Consider the following 20,812-nt stretch of genomic DNA (forward strand, 5'->3'; position numbering starts at 1 on the left):
ATTAGGTGCCTAAGTAAAACATAGGACTGAAAATCTATTCTCTTGTCAACAGCTGTCTCCTGTCAGGATTGGTAAAAGAAGTCTGCAGTGAAATCAAGTTAATACCTTGGAGTTGGTGCATTTGTAACATACATAGCACAGCTGATCTGCTAATAGAGCTTTCTTGGAGCTGAGTAGTCTTTAGTTTTGCTTATCACATTTTCACTTTTCTCGTTTTGTTTCCTATGTCTCAGTAAACTCCCTTGTCAAGTAATTTAGCTTCCTATGCAATCTGGCTTAGAGACTGGCAGCGTAATTACTTTTCTGATTGCAGGTACGTGTCAGCAAAATGCTTGATTTTCATCTTCTGTTTCTGATGAATTTTTTCAGCTGAAGTGAGACCTGCAAGAAAGGGTGAAAGCTTGTTCTGCTGCCAAACCAGTCATTTCTGCCTGCTGTGTTTGTGTTTCCCTGTGAAGCACTGTTCCATCGCGTGGCACGGTCAGCATAATGTAAAAGAGGGTTTGGACTTTTCATTTGTGAAACAAGTGCTATCTGACCCTGCTCAGTTGGAGGAAATACTTCTGGTATTAAATGAGGCAGTTGCTTAATTACTGCTTTTTATTTCATCTCCGACTTTGAAATATTTTTATGTCTTGATATGAAAATGCCAATTTAATCACCTCTGTACCCAAGCCCTCTGTAATTTATGATATGCTTTTTGGTCTGGAAGTGCCATGTGCAGTGTTGGCTATGCTAATAATTTAAATCACTGTGCTGTAAATTGCTGATTTGCTCCTACCCTAACACCTTCCTGTTTGGCGGTAACTGCATTTGAAGTGTATTCCAAGGCAATTGCAGGTCCGTTTCATTTGTCCATATCATTCATTTTTATCACAGCATATCTTAAAAAAAAACAAACAAACAACATAAACAGCTTCATTTGCCATCTTACAGGGTAGACCTTGCCACAGTTTTTCAGCATCTTATAAAAGGAAGGACCTTTCTTTCCCTTTTGCTGAAGCCCATATATTTATGAGGCTCAGCGAGGCTGTTTCTGCAAGGGTATCAGTTATATCGTGGCTGTGTTACTTCAGCTATTTGTGTTATTTCTGGTTTCAGTGAGCTGGCAGATGAAGACGCAGAAATTTGTAGTGCTCACTCTGTTTGATGTCTCCTTTTAAACTGAGCCTGATTTTCTGATCTCCAGTCCTTTGGCCTGGGTGTTTGTAGGGAGAGTAGTCGTGTATTTACCAGCTCAGCTACTGCACACTGAAACTCTCAGATTCTGTGAGTGTCTCTAGGAAATGCTTGAAGACTTGTTCTGCTTTCTGCTATCAACTTCGTTTCAGACTGTTTTTTGAGAGCTCCTCTGTGGTGCTTGAAGGGAATATGTCCACACTAGATTAACCTGAGGAGCCTTCCATTTTGCAGAGTCACACGCACAGTTCGTTTCTCTCACGTGGCTGAGTGCCCTTGCTTCTCTTGCCCGGGGTGATGCAGTAAGCTATCAATTCTTGTACGTCTCCTCTCCTGCGATATTTAAACTGTGACTTTCAGTTGTGTGCTTTGGGATGCACATTTTAGTCTTCCTTTCTTCTTCTGTGCCTTACAGCTGCTCAAGCTCCTTTTGACTTTGCTGGGAGTGAATCTCTGTTTGGAAGGATCTCTGTTTCAGCTTCGGTAGCCTTTTGAAGCTTGTCAGGCAGGCAGAGAGGGTGGACGTCCTCCCATCCATTTTTTTTTCCTGCATTGAGTACTATTGGGTTTGATTTCCGTGGCTGTAATTTCCTTAACCAAGGAGCGCCCTGCTTAGGGATTTTGTTTGCTTTAGTTTAGGGTCTCTTTGCTTAACAACATCCCTTTTAATCAAAGCATTGCTTTCTAAAATTGCAGCTCCGCCAGGCTTTGGTATCGTGCCTCCTACCAGGAGGTGGAACGTGGTTTATTTTTATCCTAACTCCGAGCGGTTCAGTTCGGGTTAATTACAGCTGTGACTTCGTACCATGGGCTGACCTGATGTAACAGCTTACGTTTACCCAGGAGCCGGGGGATTCCCTTCCCTATTCCCAGCTCTTGTCTCCGCTCCCACGGCTTATCAGCGCTGCCTGAGCCGCTGCGATGAGCTAACCCGGCAGAAAAGCAACCAGAAAAAAAAAAATCAGGTAGAGTGCTGCTGGCTGAGAGCTGAATCAGCTCCTGGGGCTGCAGCCACAGGCAGTGGGGTTGGGGAGCTGTTGGGGTGCAGTGCCCTGAAGAGTGGGGCCGAGCCGGGTCCTTGGGTGCTGTGCCCAGGTTACCCCGTGGCGCAGAGGCCTGTTCACAAGCTGCTTGTCCATGTCTCGTTCAGCAATCCTCGTGGGAAGGAGTCAGAAGGAGAAGCACCCTGCTGTCGCTGTCTCAGACTGCTTTTTGGCCTATTTTTTCTCACAGCGTTGTGCGCTTCATATTGCCAGCTTCCAGTTGAGCGACAAATATAAACTTGGCAAGAGATTTACCTCTTTGGACCTTGGATTTTATGTCTATACTGCACAGGCCTCTCCTTTTTATAAGCGTTGGGGCATATATTAGGTGGGGTACTACGTACTGGCCTCCCTCTTCTTTTTTTTGTTCCCCTCCTTTTCTTGTCAGACCCGTACTGTGCACATCTTCTGCCTGGCTGCTGCCTCCTGCACAGAGCCCATCTGACGGCTGCCCTATTTCATTGCTTTTCCACTCTCTGGGCTGGAGGCCTTTCCAATTGTGAGACATTTTGGATATCCAATCTTTGTATAAGGCGTTAAAAAAAAATAGGCTTCTCTAGCTTGTATTTATAGTGGGTGGCTGTTTTTGTGCAGCGTTTTGATCTGACATCCTCCTGCTGTCACAGAGACAGCAATTATCTGCTGTTTAAACAGTCAGTGCTCCTTCAGCTCCACTTAATGGTTGCTTCTTCATCGTTGCTTTTTGTTTTGTTGTTTCTCTTTTATCCTCCCCAGGTACGGCAGCCTCTAGAAGAGCATTGCTCTTCCAGGCACCGCTTAGGATAAGGAGCTGTGTACAGTTTTTTCCAGAGCAGATGTTGTGGAAGTGCTGTGTACAGTGAGCAGTATGACTGCGTCTTGATGCCAGGCCAACAGCAGCATCTTTGCTTTGGAAAACCTGTGTAATGCGTTCACCCTGGCTTAGCTCACTCCTGGAAGCAGGCAGGTGAATTGTACACCAGTTTTGATGTCTAGATGGCCATCATTACCGCAGCGTGACCTAAAATAGGGGTTGTATTTCCTGAAATTTGTGTTTGCAGGAATTAGTTGCAGGCTCCTGCTCCTAGAGATAGGGATGGGAGGAGGAGTGGCCAGCTGCTGCTGCTACTTGATCATCACAAAGGCTAGGAACCCAGGCAGAAACCCAAAATGAACGTGTGTTTTCTGACAGCATGAGGCTCTCTGAATTTATTTTTTGCTGACTCAAAAATACTTGTTGAAAATTGTCCTTCAGCCATCTATACCTTATTTATGCTCTAATTTCAAAATCCGTAAGTAATTTACAACTTTACTGTGATTATACTAAAAGAAGGCTAAAGGCAGTGTCCTCAGCACGCGGAGTTGTTGTATGGTACCTATACAAGTACCCTCCAAGTAGGGGTTGGAGCCAGCTGCCCTTTTCGGTGCGTGTTGAGAAAACTTCACATATGTTATGCTTTTTAATCTCTCATTCAAATGAGTTCAGGCAAGGAATTGTTTCTCAACAGGTGTTTTGAAAGGTATTTGATGAACTCAGGTAATACCTGTCAGGGTACCTGATCTTCATCTGTTGCAAGGAGCCCTTGTAGCACTGCTATCAGGACGATCACACGCTCAATATTAATAACCCAAATGGAGTCGGTTACCAGCTGATAACTCATTCAGATTGTTGACTTCAGTTCATATTGTCTCAGGGAAAGATTCGTGCCCTTAAGCAGCTGGTAGTCAGCCCTTTCTGAGGATGTTGGTGACATTAAATGAGATTTTGTTCCTCCTTTCTGGTTTTCATGAGCCCAGGAGGGTATTGGCTGAGAGAGCGGCTGGCTCTCCAAGGAGTCCCATTACTGCTGGTGATAAAGGAGGAAATCTGAAGCTGAAAATGCTGAAAAGACTCAGCATTTGTTCTTTCCCGCTCACAATTTTGAACAGTTCTTCTATGTCTTGTTCTCAAAAGAAGAAAAACCTTTGCAACAGGAGGGGACGGTATAAGCCGCAGGGTGTGGAGAGTGCAGGTTTGGCGAGGCTGCCCGTTGCTCACAATTTATTCTGGCATTATGCACATCCTGCTATGGATATATCTGTAAAGCCATCTCTACTATCGATAGCTTTCTGGCATCCCCACCACATGGTGAGTAATGGCAAGTATGCTCTTATGTTTTATTTGGTCACATTTGCTCCAAAATGTTCATTAGCTCCTACCCAACTTCTGGCTTGAGTGCCATGGCGTTGTGCAGAGCATAGTGACCTGTGGAGCCGTAGTCAGAGAAAGAAAGTCCTGACAGCTGAACGTAGCATGGGATGGGGGATGGAATTTACCAAACAGCTTGTTTTTTCTGTTGGACTAGCAACATCCCTGAAGCCTCCGAAATGGGTTTCCTGCTTGGCTTGCACATCCCAGCTGAATGCAGGATGCGTAACTACAGGATCTCATCACTGGTGTCCGCTACAGTTGTGTCTAATTGATTGATCTTTCTAGCACAAGCTGTCCCAAAATGTCTTCTAGTATTAGCGAGATGATTTTATGTCCTCTTTAAAGCTTAAGTAATCCTTTTTGTTAACTGCGGAGGTTAAAAAAAAAATCTGCCCTTCGATTCATGATCATCTTGTTTCTGTTTGTTTCTTGCTATGAAAAGAATGTGGTCGGGAAAAGAGCTAAGGAGTACAAAAAAAAATCTTAGCTTGTGCTTCAGTGTTGCTGCTTTCTGTCTCGCGTTGCCTTCATTCTCTGTTACAGATGAAAGGGAACTCGTATCCTCGCTATTCCTAGTGTCTGTAGCATCTTTGTTCCACCACAAAGCGATGATTGGAGACACCGCTGCCATCCGTGGGGCGGGCAAGTAATGGCTTACAGGAAAGGCCGTCAGGCAGATGCTATTTTTTAGCTCTGTTCTTTCTATAATCTATGAAGTTCGGGCTGCTCTCTGCCTTGTATAGGATTCCACTGATTTCAGGATCTATTCATAACCATCTGCTTACAAATTATTCATGAATGCTTGTACTCCCAGCTGTACAGAAGAGCATGGCCACGGCAAGGAACAAGGAGAAGTTTGAGGTCAGCTGTGCAAGGAACTACCTGGGTACACCTCTAAAGATAGGAACACACGCTGCGTTTATTTCCAGACTCAATCGCTGGCTATTTTTCAGAGCCTTTTGTTTTCTGTCTTGTTTCTTTTCCATCACATCAGCCAGCTCTCAAGCTGCTGTTCAGAGTCGCTACCTTGCAGCGTTTGGTGAGTCTCACAGCCTTGTAAAGCAGTACTGCGGATCAGATCACTGTTTGTGTTCTTTCTGGTGTTTTATGAAGCTATTTTTAAAACGTATAGTGAAGGGGGGGGCTCAGTAAAAGCCTTGAGTTGCTGAATGACTTCAAAATGAGATCATTGGCAACTTAAAAGCTGGGTGCCTATCTGCATCATTAAATTCTGCAGTTCTGCAGAACTGGCTTTTGTTGATTTGACAGTGGATTGGGCAGGGAGCAAAAATGGGACTGACCTCAGTCTGTCACACAGCTCCAGGCACCAGCGCTCCTCTGGAGCTCCTCTGGAGCATCTTTCAGGAGCTGCTGCTTTGGGGCTGGGGATGGCTTCTTTGCCTTCTCATAGCTGGGTATGAGAGCATTGAAGCACAGCACAGATGGCTCCCTGATTTTTCTGTTAGGAGTCAAGTGCAACAATTCCAAAAGATACATCAGTATTGTCATTATTTATATTGATTCTTAATGGCTTCTGAAAAAAACAGCATCCTTGTTTACTCAGTAGAACACAGGCTTTAGCATGACAGAGCCCTGTACAGAATGCAATTAAGCTGCTGAGTAATTGCTGCTGAAGTTGCACACACACACACAGCAGCTCAGTGGCCAAGGGAAAGGTTGTTTTAATTCTTTCTAGCTCCGTTTGCCAGCTTGTTTGCTTAACACCCTTACAGAAAGGGCAGGATGCTGCCACTGACTGTGAGTAAGGATCAAGGCGCAGGTAGGAAAACAAGAGCAGAAAGTGTTGCACTGCTCCCTTGGGAGCCTCAGGAGCTGTCACAGGCTCAGCAGGGCAGAGCACGTGATGCTCCCGAGGCTCTGCTTTGAGATCTGTGTATATTATAATTACTTCTCAAGCAATAGCTCAGTGGCCAGCTAGTTATGGAATTTAACATGGAAGAACAGCATGAACAAGGACTTGCCTTATTGGGACCGGCGTGTGCCACTGCAAAGTTTATAGCTGCAGAGCTCAGTGCCAATTAGCTGCTTAATGTGTTTGTGAGATGGTTGGCTTTGTCAGGAGATAAGAAATCCGGCATGAGAAATGCTGTTGGAAGAATCCTTCCCACAAACTTGCAGTGGAGAAGAGCTTGCTATCTTTGGAATTTTACTGTTTGGTTCAGTCGTGAAGTACAGGCATAGATTATTCTACATAAGTGTTTCAGATATAACAACTCAGTAACGAAGCTCACCTAATCAAATGATATGCTGTAAGCCCAATAAGAATAAACGCATAGTGTATTTAGAAGACAACTCTAACCTCACGTTCAACATAAATGTACAAGATGTTTTAATTTATTGGCTCCTCCTGAGGCTGTTTTGCTTCAAAATAACCCCAACAAATGATTTCATTGTTTCAGACCCTTGTGTATGTCAGTCGCTCTTTGACTCCGCATTGTCAGAGAATTTCAAGTGGAGAGTGCAGAAATGATTGCTGTGTTCTGCTCTCTAAATACTGGTTTTGTTTGTTTTTTTCCTTGTAGGCTAGAAATGTCAACACGGGTGAGCTAGCAGCAATCAAAGTAATAAAACTAGAACCAGGTAAGTGTTTCCTAAGTGAAATAATAGGCCACTGAGACTAAATATTTTCATGCTTAAAATGCATTTTTGCAAAATAAGTTTAATTCATTGATTGAAAAAATAGATAATTGCTGCTTTTTTTTTTTTTTTTTTCAAGCATAGAAGAAAATAGACTGTTCCAAAAATAACAAACGTGATGAGCAAGATGTGGGAGAAAAAATGTAATGTGGAGAGGGGGGAAAAGTAATTGGAGAATAGTTAAAGGACGGCTGATTTAAAAAAAATAAAATAAAATAAAATCAGGGTGAGTTGGTTTTTTGGTCTTAAGTACAATATTTTTGACCCAAGTGGTACAAAAATCTGCAGAGAACAAAAGAAATAAGGAAGATAGCAAGACAGAAAAGAATTCCACTGGGGAAAGTATAGAGGGAGAAATTATAAGAAGGAAGAGTGACATAATAGGTGAGCATTAGCTTGATTATTGGAAATTGAGTAAACTCAATTTGGCATTGAGTAAATTAATAACTTAATTTTTTTATTATTAGTTATTAATAGTTATTATCAATAACTTAAATTTTTTATTATTGAAAATAATAACCGATAAATAACTATTGGTGTTCCATTTACAGATTAATGCTGGGGTGGGTGGTAGAATATCTGAAGTATTACCTGATTTTATCTTTAAGGTCCGTGCAGCCAAGAAGGGGAGGATGTCACTGCATTCTTCCATTTTTCTCTTAAATTCTGGAAGCGATTAGAAATGTATGTGTATAATGCACACCCATTTACTAATAAATAAGTTCAAGATTGGACAGTATGTTACAGTGTACTTCCAGAAGTGTATATTCATCACGCATCTCGTGCTCAGACTGAAAGTTGTGGTCTCAGATTATCTTGTCAAGTTCTGCTACTCTAATGTTTCATGACAGTTCCCACCGCTGGAGTACGTGGCTGTGCGTAACGCGGGTTCTCAGCTCAGCTGAGACGAGCAGCCGTGCTGTGGCTCCCTATGGAACTATAGAGATAAAACAGGGAAGGAAACTTGCATAGTGCAGAAAGAATTGCAAGAGTTCAGACCAAAAGGATGTCAACCTTTCAAATAACACGAGTTTTTCTCAGCTGCCTTCTTTCACTCTCTCAGAAGTGTAAAATGACTTGTTGCACTGAGCTGAATCATGCAGGGTGTGTGATATGAACAGCAGACAGTCTGAGGATGCGCCGCAGCTCAGCAAACTTGCTCTCAAGCTACACTGACAGGGACAGAGAGTGGCATCTTGCAACTGAATCGAGTAATTCTGGCAGCTTTTGGATACCGAGCGGTGCACAGAGTGAGCTTTAGTTGCCCTGTTTGCTTGGTGAGCTCAGTTTCGCTTTGTAATTGTCACTTCTGGTTGTGGTAGGGGATTGACTCACAGCTTCATGTGGGCAGCATCCGTGTTCCAGAAGTGTAGTACTGGCTTCCTTCCTATGTTTTGCACATTTGGGGACAGTGTGAAGACGAAGGATAATCATTTTTAGGTGCTTATGCTGCTTTAATATTCTGAAAGCAAATGAAAGCACTAGTCAAACGCTGAAGGAGTCACAGATACCTGTGACTGTGGAGATACCTGTTACATGGAGATACCTGGTTTTATGTGAAAACAATTTCTTGTTTGTGTTCGTATGGCTAAAGGTTAACCCAGGATACAGTGAGCCATCAGCAATAAACCATGGATACCAAATGGCTGACTGTGAAGTTACCTTACAGCTTGTGATACCAAATTTGCTTTTAGTGAACAAAATCCATGTGAACATTGGATTTGTGGTTAAGAATTACCAAATTGTTAGATGACCCATACGGCATGTATGGGAAAACATAACAGATTCGCTTAGATAACAGTTTGGTCGGTTTTCTCAGAATTCGTTGCATTTGAAACTTAACAGCCATGCTAAGTGATTTGGGGTTGTGACAACTGATAAATGTAAGCTTATTGTCTGTATTGAGTTTTTTAGACAACAGCTTTGCTTTGGGTTTAGAAACCCTTTCACTTACGCTGGAGTGTACTACAGCAGTAGACTAAAAGAATTTTGATGTTCTTTGAATTTTCATGTTTCTGCAATTTGCTTCAAGAGTTTAAGCTGTTCATGAAGATAAATGATTATTTTAGGCCTTCAGGCTTGTTTTGGGTATCAACTCATTGAAGTTGGCAAGAATTAGTTGGTTTTGTACTGCGTATGTCTAGTAAGCATGCAAACTTCAAAGGAATTTCTTTAGAAATAACGTACCAGGCTAGCTATAATTTACTATGCCTTGAGACATTTCAGAGGAGACCTGGTGTAAGACAATGAACAGCAAGAGAGTGTTTGACATGTTTCTTACAAAAATGATTATTTAGAAGGCTATCAAACTTGTGTTATTGACGTTGTCTTATATATTGATGTCTTTTCACCTTCTGTAGCTTAGCTATGAAATCCGTGCATAACACCACCAAAACAAAAACATCTCTGGGAAACAGAGTTGGGATTTACAATGTCATACATGTCTCTCTCTGTCTACATCTGCTAAGAACCTTTTATAGAAAGACAGGTACAACCTAAGTACCAAATAGCAAGATCAATGAAACATCTATGGCAGTGTTTTATCTGGACATAGTTTATGCACAGTCCATAAAATGAGCTCAAGGAGTTTACTGAGAAGTCTCAGCAGTGTGTTGTTTTTTGTTCAGAAAGGTGATGAGTCCAATGACTCTTGGACATGTGGCCAAAAAATGCATTGCTTTGTGATGTCTTAAGGACCTGGGATATTGTCAGGGCATGTGCAGATGGACACAGTGGGGCCTTGGGGAAATACAATTTAGTAAGAGATGTGGCCCATATCTTAAGACGTATCCACAGATGTCAAGTCCAACTGTCCTAGAATGAGACTTCTTTTTGTAAGAATATAACTACTTATTGCGAAAGCCTCGCTAATTACTATTGCTTTACAGTTGCAGTACGTGAAACTGGTCGACAATTAGTTTTAATTACTCAAAATGCTTATTTTATAAACATGTACTGAAAGCCTAGTTGAGATGCGGGTATGGAGCAGGCCAATGAAAACATGCATTCTTCTGCTTTTTAGGAGAAGATTTTGCTGTTGTGCAGCAGGAAATCATTATGATGAAAGACTGTAAACATCCAAACATCGTTGCTTATTTTGGCAGCTATCTCAGGTACAGTTTGTTTCTTTTGTTCACTTTAAGAATGCCTGTATATTGCCTTGAAAGGGACAGGTTCTTAGAGCGACTTAAGTAAAAGTTAAAAAAACATAAAACGTGACTTAGCAAATAAATACTATCTACTTGCATACTTTTTTCCCATATACTTCTTCTGCTTGCTGCAATTGCCCTCTATAAATAATATTTTAATGGCAATGTAGTCACGTTTTCTTGGAAACAAGTTGCAGTTTAAACGCTTTGAATTGAATGTTACATGGAAAATTAAGCAGAAGTATGACAAATATGAAGAAAGAGCATGTGTATGTGATGTCTTTTAAATCTGTTTCAGTGAAATGTCTCAAATTTGCAAAACTTTGGGAAGTATATTGCGTAATACAGAGTTCTCAGAAGTGTTTTGACTTCATTGGCCTTCACATGTAAAATCCTCTATGAGGACTTGAAATTAAATGTTATGGGGAAGTGAAGCAAAGAATTGTTGTTTCTTTTCATTTTTTCTTTCCTGTGCTTACTGGTCCTATGTTAAGTTTTAAGGACAGGCCCACTCCAAGGTACCTAGAAGTGTAAACTGTGCAGCCTTTAAAAGCCCTCTGGTTCTTGTGTTCTGGATTTGGTTTGAAATCTAAACACGATTGATATTTTAGTTTTTATCTTTGCTTTTCTTTCTTGAGCTGCATACTTGTTTAGGTTATTTATTAATGTGGAATATACGATTGTTCTCTTTTAATAGTCCTTTGTTTAATTCCTTTTGGAAGTTGTTATGTGAACTTGTTAGAAGTACAATAAACTCATGATCCATAGAGGAAGTCTTAGAAGATTGATAGCTTGCTCCTAAGAACACTTACTATTATTTCTTAGTATATCCTGGGAAGTGTTTTATGCTAGATGTAACGACTGTTTGATATTCAAGGAGTGGACTTCTTAAATGGTGGGTTTTTGTGAATCTAATACTGTCGTAATTTTAGTTCATAGAACCATTCAGGTTGAAGAAGACCTCTAAGATCATCTAGTCCAACCTTTAACTTAGTAGCATGGTTTAGAGGTAGACTTTAGTACTAAGTTCTAGATTTAAACTTTTCTTGAAGACCTCCAAGGAACTCCACCACTTCCCTGGGCAGCCTGTTCCAGTGCCTCACAACCCTTTCAGTAAAGAATTTTTTTCCCAATCCCCAACTTAAACCTCCCCTGGTGCAACTTGAGGCCATTTCCCCTTGTCTTATCACTTGGTACTTGGGAGAAGAGCCTGATCCCCACCTCGCTACAACCTCCTTTAAGGTAATTGTGAAATACATCCAGGTCTTCTTGAGCCTTCTCTTGTCCAAGCTAAACACCCCCAGCTCCCTCAGATGCTCCTTGTAAGACTTGTTCTCTAGACCCTTCATCAGCTTCGTCGCCCTTCTCTGGACCTGCTCCAGCACCTCGATGCCCTTCTTGTAGCGAGGGGCCCAAAACTGAACACAGCACTCAAGGTGCGGCCTCAGCAGAGCCAAGTACGGAGGGACAGTCACCTCGCTGGTCTTGCTGGCCACCCTATTTCTGATCCAACCCAGGATGCTGTTGGCCTTTTTGGCCACCTGAGCACACTGCTGGCTCATATTCAGCCGATTAGCAACCAGTACCCCCAGCTCCCTTTCTACTGGGCAGCTTTCCAGCCTCTCTGCCCCCGGCCTGTAGCACTGTATGGGGCTGTTGTGCCCCAAGTGCAGGACTTGTGCCTAACTTGGTGTCATCTGACAGTTGTAACAAGCCTTGTAATAAAAAGCTTTTAAAAGGCACTGAAAAGTTGTACTGATCTGTAATGCAGAGGCTTTTCATTGCTTTCAGGTATTTGCATGCCTTCTGTCTGCTTGGGGGCAGGCTATATTGGACGTGATAGCTCTGCATGTTGTGAAGGTTGCCAGCTTGAGTTATTCATGCCTTTACTAGACTTCAGCAACTCTAGCTGAAATTTTCCATGATGGATACCTGCTGCAGCCAAAAACTTCTGAGCAATTTTGGCCAAGTGCGTTAGAGATTGAAGGTGAGAAGATGCAGGTGTTTCCATATGAAAAGTCTGGGTGCATGAAAGCCTTCCAACAAAAAATTACCATCTTTGAAGCAGGAATATTTGACACGTTGGCTTTTGTATTTGGAGCGCGCCTTTCCTGTTTCAAAATCCTTTCAGTTTTGGCCAAATCATCTTCTGAAATACAGCATTTCTTTTACCTTCTTTCCAGGTGTGTTAGGGCTTGGGAAATCCCAGTGAGCGTTTTTGTTGTGGCCAGCAGTTCGGTGCACGTTTGCAGTAGTACTGGAGAGCTGCGCACGTGTTCCCTGGCTTGCTCAGCCGCTCCCTGTTGTGCTGTGGGGTGAACTGGGGCAGGATGTTGAAACGGAGAGGTTCAGGGGAGGAGAGAAAGCCCTGCCTACAGACCTCACAGCAGGAGGAGATGTCGCGTGCTGAAGGCAGACTGATGGTGTCTTGAGGAGTTCATCGCTGCTCCTTCAGTGCCCTGGCTGGCCCTGGATGCTCCCTGAAATCATCGTGTTATCACTGGCAGGGATTAATTGCATCATTCTCAGCCTCATTATCTTTTTAGCTTTTTTGTTCCATGAGGGAAAAAGCGTTGCACGCTCCCAAGTGTCATTTGAGTCAGTAGGGTTTGTGTTTTGAGTTTTCATTTCCCAGTCCCTTCAAAGGGCTGCAGTGGAGAACCTCGTCCTGCTTGTCCTTCACAAAAATCATTTGCCGTGGTGCACGAAGGCAATTTCCAAGAGAAAAATGAATCTTCACAATCAAGTTAAATATAAATGCACTGAAAGCACGTGAATGGAGAGGAAAGCCGACCATCGATGAGCTCCTTAGGATAACCTCATCTGAGCTGGACGCTGACAGAGGCAGGGGGTCGTACTAGCAAGAACATGCAGTTGTGTGCTCATTGTGTTCCCGTGTGCACGCAGGGAGCAAAGTCTGATTATAAAATCAACAAGCCATGCTGTTCTGGCATCCCATACCTCGGAGGGTGCTTGTCTTGGCAGCCTGAATGCTTTTTTTTTTTTTTGTTATTTAATTCAGAGCTGGTCTGCAAGCTGCATTATGCACGAGTTTGTGCGGCGTGCGTGCAGATGGAGGGCACGTACATGTAGGGACTTGGTTCTCCGAGCTTTCTCTGGGAGTGTCTGCGCTTCGGTTTTGACTCCTCAAGGTTAATTTGAAGGTTAATTGAGGTGCCGTGTTACTCGCATTTGGGCCTTACGTTGTGCATGAGCAAGTCTTAATACTGATGCATACCTTGAAGTCACGTTAAGGATTAGAGAATTTGTGGAGTTTGTAGTCTGGTTGACAGCAGTTTACAGCTTATTAGGTGGTAAAGTTGGCAGGGGGGGATCGTGACCTCTTGAGGGGAGAGGATTTGGAAGCTCTGTGTTAAGGCGATGAAGCTTTTTGAGTGGATGGTGCGTGTTCCAAAAGCTGTGCGGTGGGGACCAGGTGTGTCTCACCCTCCGGTCATACCTCCTCAGTCTTGCCAACCTCAAAGCCTGCCTGTGTTTGGTAAGAGAGCACCTTTTTGTACGTTAAGATGACCTCTGCTGCACGGCATGCCTCTTTGTACCTTTCTGTAGTGCTGGGAAGGAAGCTGTGCTGACGTTTTCCTTGATGTGAGATGTGAGTCCGCAAATACAAAAGTCATTGTTATAAACCTTCACGAAGGCACGTTTACAAGAAAGAAGTAATTGAGGAATGGAAGAAGGGAGGGCTTGGGCTCTGTCGTGCTGCTGAAGTTACCTTGAGTTGTTTTGCTAACACTCAACCTTCTGACGAGAATGCAGTAACTGTTCCACTCAGGCTTGTTCCTGGAGGTGAGGTTGTTTGCTCTGTGGAGGCACTGACACATGCGTCCAGCTGTCTCACCAGCTGCTCTCTAACCAGTCGTAGTGGGAACACATTGCTTAGGATAACGAATAAGAAGCTGTTCATGGTGGTTTTTGAGACTTCACATGAAAATGGGCTGTAAACAAACGTAATTGTTACATTCCACTTCAATGGAAGTCTTCAGATTGAGCCAGTGCCTCTTCTCATTGCACTGTATTCAGATTGGGGATGCTTCTATGTAGGGGGGTAAAAAGAGGAGTTTTCCTCTGGTCAGAGAATATCAAGATGTACCTTGGTAGACATGGAGTATAATGTTGGCACATACAATTTATATTTTGGCACTCTTGTGTGCCTGCTTGGTCCACTCCCCTTCTTTTGGTAGGTGGTGTACTTAGTGCTTCTCATTTGGGCAATCAAATGGCAGTGGTAGAGGCCTCTCATTGTCTGACTTTTTGTTTTTTCCAAGTAACTTCCAGTGCTAAAAACAATAGAAAAACACCTTCATCCTGTACTTGGCACTCTTCTGCACTTTGCTCCCCAGGTTTTTCTTCTGCTTACACATGGGTTTCCCAGGCAGCCCAATTTCTGCCTTGCTGTGAGCCTCGGTGTGAGGTTGTAGGCACTGAGTGGTACTGTTGGTGCTCTTGGGGTTTTGTTTGCTGTGCTTGCTGCGTGCTCTGCAGACCCAGACAACTGTGTGTGCTGTTACTGTTGATTTATTGGGATCTTCACCTGTCGCAGCACTTAGGCACTGTAATAAAACTCTTGATAGTGAGTTAGAAATGCAGTCTCCTCTTTTGATGTTTGTTTTTTACTTTATAGTAGAGCCTTTCCACATGGGGAAACAGGTGCCCAGTGAGTGAAGAAGGTGTGAATTCACAGCACTTACCTTTCACATTTCCTACTTGTGTGGGAGCTTTGGTGCTGCTAGGACTGGCCTAGCTTTTCTCCACTTTGATGGCAGCATCAAAACAAGATGTAGCCACGTGGCTACATGGCTTTCATGAGCCCAGTGCTTCCCATCATATCCCCAGTGGAGTCCTGTATCGCTGTGGGGAACAAACAAGAGGCTTGCAAATACCTCCCTCTTCTTCAAGGTTTCTTTTTCACTCTTGCTCCCCTGCTGCCATTGCTAATCCGGATGTATTGCAGAAGTACTGGTTTTGCTTCTGTGTCCGATGTTGATCATTTATTTCAGTGAAATTTCAAAGTAGTAGTGCTTTAATTAACCTCTCCAAATGTATGGTGTAACCGTGACTTCTTGTATAACACCAGAATAACACTTTTCCCACCACAAGTGGAAGCAGCCACTTTGCTTTGAGGATCCTGTGGAGGAGGCTAGACTTAGGGAAGGAGGAGATCCCAAAAAGACAGTTCTTCCTTGGAACAGCAGCTGTTACTGCTGTTGCCTTACTGGTGAGAAATCTTAGCAACTTGCAGCCCAAGGGCTAAGCTCAGCATTTACACCATTGCCCTGCAAAGCACTTCCATGAACATTGGCATTTCTCACTGGAGTGTCTTAGCTCTTCTCACAAAGCCTCATAAATGCAACGAACCCCAGACCAGGCGTCACAGCAAGCTGCAGAACTATCACCAGTCTTCCCTTTGTCCCAGTCTGCCCTGAGGTGGTTATTTTTTTTTTTCTCTCCTGTGTGTTTTGACGGCCAGGAATGAGCAGGCATGCCCTAAATCTTCTGATCTCTAGGATGCCCCTTTGCATTCACACTTGTGACATCTGTCTCATCAGTGAAAAATAGTAAGTGAAGATGGAAGATGAAAACCCTAACTACACTTTTTGTTCTCTACCATTTCTCTGAACCCTTCAGCCCACTCTGGTTTTGGAAAGCACCTTTTAGTGTGGTACAGTGAGTCAAACTGAATTGATTATCTCTGCCAGAGAAATCAAAGATACCCTGTGCCCCCTGCCACCTAAAATATCCACAGGTATTTCTGAGGGAAAAGATGTCATCTAAGTAGTCATCCGTTATACAGGCTCCACTCTGCCTAGCTTTGACTCCAGTGCTAGTGTTTCACTCTATTTGTTTTGAAAGGAATTGAGTTGATAGATATCCCTAGGGATTTTCTATGTTTGGGTTTGTTTCTTTGTTCTTTGGTGGTTGTTTTTTTTTTTTTTTTTTTTTTTTAATTGTTCTGCTCTGAAAGAAGTGGAGGAGAAGTGAAAATGAGGAAGAAATGAGAACCCACTATTATGCCTCTACTCAGTAAGAATGTTTCCTAGCACATCTTTAAGAAATATAGTGTGCGTGTGTCTGTTAATCCAGCAAACCCCGGAATATTTGGGGTATTTCATTATCACCTGAAGATCAAATCATATTATTTTGACTTGTACTTCTCATAATACAGAGCTCATGATGTTGTGCTTTGTAATGCTTGAGTCCTCTGACTTGTGTTTTATAGGTACAGTTTGTTTCTGACAGCTAATGAATTACTTTTGTTGGCTTTTTAGACGAGACAAGCTATGGATTTGCATGGAGTTCTGCGGAGGTGGCTCTTTACAAGATATTTATCATGGTATGCCAAGACTGTAATTCCTTAAAAGCTAAGTAAAGCTTGTTTTAAAAAATGGAGATGATTACAGTGTTTTGAAATCAAAGAGGATGAATCTTAAATTTAGTATCCATAATAATCCACTGAAGGTCAGTTTTAGCTTACTTGGGTATTTACGTAATTGGTTGTTTTTATGAAACACAATGAGCTATAGTGGGGTGGATTTTTTGAGCAACAGAAGTTCCTTCCTTCCTTCATCAGATCATATACCAATCACTACTTTTCTAAGACTGTAAAATTAGACACTGTTGTATAGTTTTTTTTTTTTTAAAAAAAAGCTTGTATCCCAGTGCGCTGCCTTACTTCATAGCTGTTTTGGGTTTGAGCTTTTGAACTTTGCTTTAATATAATCAATACCGCTGCCTACGGATACTTAGATAAATGGATTGATGAACATGGATGCTCTTGTCCTTTTGACCTTATGTATGTTTGTATTGCGGTATTGCCAAAAGGGCCTTTTTTACGCATGACCTGTGAGAAGCAGAAGTGACCTAGATATTTGCTTTAGGCTTATGAGTGGTCAGAGAAACAAGGAGTGTGTGTAAATCTATTGCATGAAGTCAAGACCAGTTGATTGCTGGTTTTCAAGAGACAAAATCAGTTTTAAGGGATTTTTATTGCCCTGGCAATAGGACTTGTTTAGGAAAAGACTGTGTCACAAACAAGTATTGGCTCCTGTGGTTTTCAGGTGATGTTTTTCAGGCAGGAAATCTATCCAGATTCTACATCGTGAAGATTTTCTATGTTAGGTTCTTCACATCCTTCTCGTGCATAAACAGCTTGCACGTGTTTTTACGTTTAACTTGGGTGCAGTTAACGAGACACCAATTCACAAATTCACACTGCGTTCATGGTGCTGTCGTTTGAGTGTGGCCTTGTTGATTCCTGATATCTTCACCAGTGATCAACATCAGAGCACCGTGCCTGATAGGCTTTGTTTTGCGGAACACCTGTAGAGTAGGAAATGAGCTCATGTTGCTTAAATGCCTGAGCAGATGTCCTACAGGAGCCATTTCCTATTGCAGCTGATTTTTTGGCTTCTTTGCTAGTAGCTAGAGTGAAAGGTTCTTTTCCGATCTTAATCATGTTCCAATTTTTTATTCCAATTGAACCAATTAAATCTCAAGTAAAATAAGCAGTTTAATTTAATTAGCCTTCAGTTTCTCAAAATAAACATGGGTTTTGAAGAAGCTAAGTAGTTAGGTGCTTAAATCTTATTTAATTTTTAACTCCCAGCTCCTTTGCAAAGCCCCATCCAACTTTTCTGTTTGCAAGCTTCTCAGGTTTTGCAGAGAAAATAGCGAGGACTGCTGGTCTGGTCATAAAACCTTGTAATTTTGGGATCAAAGTCTGGTGACTGGGGACAGTCACAGGCTGTTCCTTGCTTGTGGTTCAGTGTTTGGTTTATGTATTTGTTCCAAATGCAATTGTTTTCATTTAAGAGAGTTGAGTGAAGGTGAACTATGGAGGGAGGAGAGGAAGACTCTTGGAAAGCTGCAGAGACTCCTCAGAGGAGTGTGAGGAGGTGCCCAGGGTGGCAGGCCCAGGAGCAATAATGCTGACAGCTCGTGCAGAAAAGGGACGAGGAGGTCGTGTGGCTGCAGGGAGGTTAGGAGCAGAGAGCAGGTCCCACAGCAGCAGGAAGGATGGGAGGAGAGAGCAGGTTGCAAAGGGTGGAAGGAACTTCGTGGAGCGCAAAGGGGCCTGAGCTCAGCTCTGAGTCACTCAGTTGGAAGTCCTGGACACAATGGGTTTGTGCAAGGGAAAGAGTTGTGCTTAAATCACTGCTTCTGTTTGTTTTTTTCCCCTCTTAGTTGCTTTGAGATATATCCATGTACCAAGTAACTCATTTCCATTCCGATAGGGCTAGACACTTCTTGAGCTATAAAAACCTTCTGGTAGTATTTGGGATGCTCCATCTGAGGGAAAGCCGAAGCACTTTCACTTGGATAATCTTACTGATGTAAGATCCTTTCAGTGTGAATATAAAGTAATTGAGGTTTGGGAAGGATAGTATCTCATCTGATTTTGAGCTTTATTCATTCTTTTTCTTTCCATTTCAGTGACTGGACCACTCTCAGAACAGCAGATTGCCTATGTTAGCAGAGAAACACTACAGGTAGTGTATTCTAAGGCTCTTGTGGTTGTATACAGTTCACATTTAATGTAAAAATATCAAAATCTAGAAGCAGAAGCTCCAAACGCACATCATACCATGGAAGTGCAGTGTTTGGAGCGTTTAACATTTTTCCCAGCCTCCTGAGGAAGTCCTTTATTATAGCCCAGAACTGGTTCATATAATTGCATAACCCCAAATTATCCTGGATGATTTGAGGGAAAATTGACATCTACTTTCTGCTGTTATTTTTTCTAAGGGCTGTGGGGTGGGGGGGAGGAGTCTATTTGTCTATATTTGTAATACAAGCTAGTTATTGCAGGCTGGAAGGAAAACTTTTAAAGCCAGTTTTGCGTATCTGATCGTTGATCTGTGCCAAAAAGAAAATGGAAAAAAGAATGCCTTTGTACTTGAGATGTTCCAATTAAGGTCATTAGCCTCTCCTCGTGGTCATGCTAGCTTTCATATGTCTTTCCTAAATTAAATGTTAAGCTCACCACTAAAACTTCATGAGGACCAGCTTTTTTTGTTGTGTCTTCTCTCCATGTGAGAGAGCAGCTCTTGGCTTCCACTGAATGCGAAGCTCTTGAATGCCATCGGTTGAGAGCTGTTGCCTCTCACAAACACTCTCTCAAGATAGCTCTGTCCCCGAGCCAGCTCTCTTGCATGCCACTGACCATTTCTCTGCACTATGCCAGAGGTTGCTGACTTTGAAGATGTGACTTCTTTTTTTCTTACAATGAAGCCTTGGCTTACCTGGCATGTGGGAGTGTTTTGATATTTGAATTTTTAATCCCTCTTGTTCTTCGCAGAGTGTGGAGAAGTGTTTTAATAATCTAGAATTTAATTTGTGAATTTTTTATTGTTTGAGAAGACTTTTGGCCAGTATGTGTAAATTGATTATTAGAAGGAACTGTGCTACTTTGTGTTTATTTTCTAAGTGTTATCAATGGATGCTTTTTTTTGTTTGTTTATTTTACAGTTGTCTGTAACTGCATGCTTATGCCACACTCTGACCAAATATGATGTTTATAGTTTCTCGTGTCTTGTTGTAGTTAATGATCTAGCAGTCACTCTTTCTAGTGAAAAATCAAAGAATATAGTCCATCTGTCCAAGGAATTTGCCAATGTTAATTTTGCCATCAGTTTCCTTGAGTCTGGAGTTTCATGTGAATGCATGAAGTTAGCTTTTGATGTCCATATTTAGGATGATGTATATATTTATGGATCCATATAATATGGATGATGTCCATATTTAGGATGAAGTATGATGTCCATACTTCAAGGTCTCAAGCACCAAGTCATGTAAGCAAGCATTTCCCCATTTGGGTGTAGTTAGGACCATCCATGAAAATGATGATAATTGAAAACAATTCTCATTTCTTTTTGAAATCCGTTATGTGATGTCTTGCATGAGCAGCTGGAGGGGGAAACAAAGTTTGTCCTGACATGGCTATCTGCAGTGAAATGTAGTCCTTGTGGAGGTTCATGACCGCACAGCCACACGGATGTTTACCTGCAGTTTGCCCTGTGGAAGAGAATTTTAAAGATAAGCCTGGAGCGTCAAAAACAATGACATCTGAATCCTCTTGAAGGGTTTCAGCTTCATTAGTATTCTTCCAGATCATTTCAAATTTCTAACCCGTATCAAGGCACTGAGTCCTAAAATGCTGTGGTGCCCTGATGGAGACCTAGAAGGACAGCCCAATAATTTCCCTTCCTGCAGAAATGCATGAATTAGGGTTGAACTCTGGTTTTAGCCCTGGGGTGTTGCCTGCTAGCATGGTTCTGGAGTTAATTGAAGCCTGTAATGATATACGAGATCTCTGCATTAGGTATCCAGTGAGCAGACTGTTGAATAGAGCAGCGTTAGGCAATTTAAAACTAATTAACTTGGTCTAGAAAGGTGACAGTTAACATGTCCGGGGGAAACTTTGAATAGAAAATATTTGGCTCTCAATAGACTGGTAGCTGGCATTCTTTCGTCCAACCTGTGTTTAGCTGTTACCCTACTGTGTGTATTGAATTTGCAAGTGCATTTAAGATAGACTGAAGTGAAAGAATTTTCTTCAAACAGAAAGTCATTTAGATGACTGAAATGGATCCTAA

The 20,812-nt window shown here is 42.3% G+C and overlaps 1 protein-coding gene across 5 annotated transcripts in view; it reads left to right on the forward strand.

Annotated features, from left to right (window-relative positions):
• Positions 1-20,812, forward strand: part of MAP4K3 (mitogen-activated protein kinase kinase kinase kinase 3) — a 79,641-nt gene that overhangs the window by 2,830 nt on the left and 55,999 nt on the right. For all 5 annotated transcript variants that reach the window (XM_082757167.1, XM_082757168.1, XM_082757169.1 and 2 more), the window contains exons 2-5: positions 6,936-6,993; positions 10,073-10,163; positions 16,487-16,551; positions 18,651-18,706. In XM_082757167.1, the coding sequence (XP_082613293.1) occupies positions 6,936-6,993; positions 10,073-10,163; positions 16,487-16,551; positions 18,651-18,706 (270 nt within the window). The remainder of the gene's footprint in view (positions 1-6,935; positions 6,994-10,072; positions 10,164-16,486; positions 16,552-18,650; positions 18,707-20,812) is intronic.

Source organism: Aythya marila (genome assembly GCF_965140915.1).
Source record: "Aythya marila genome assembly, chromosome: 3".
NCBI classification, from domain to species: domain Eukaryota; kingdom Metazoa; phylum Chordata; class Aves; order Anseriformes; family Anatidae; genus Aythya; species Aythya marila.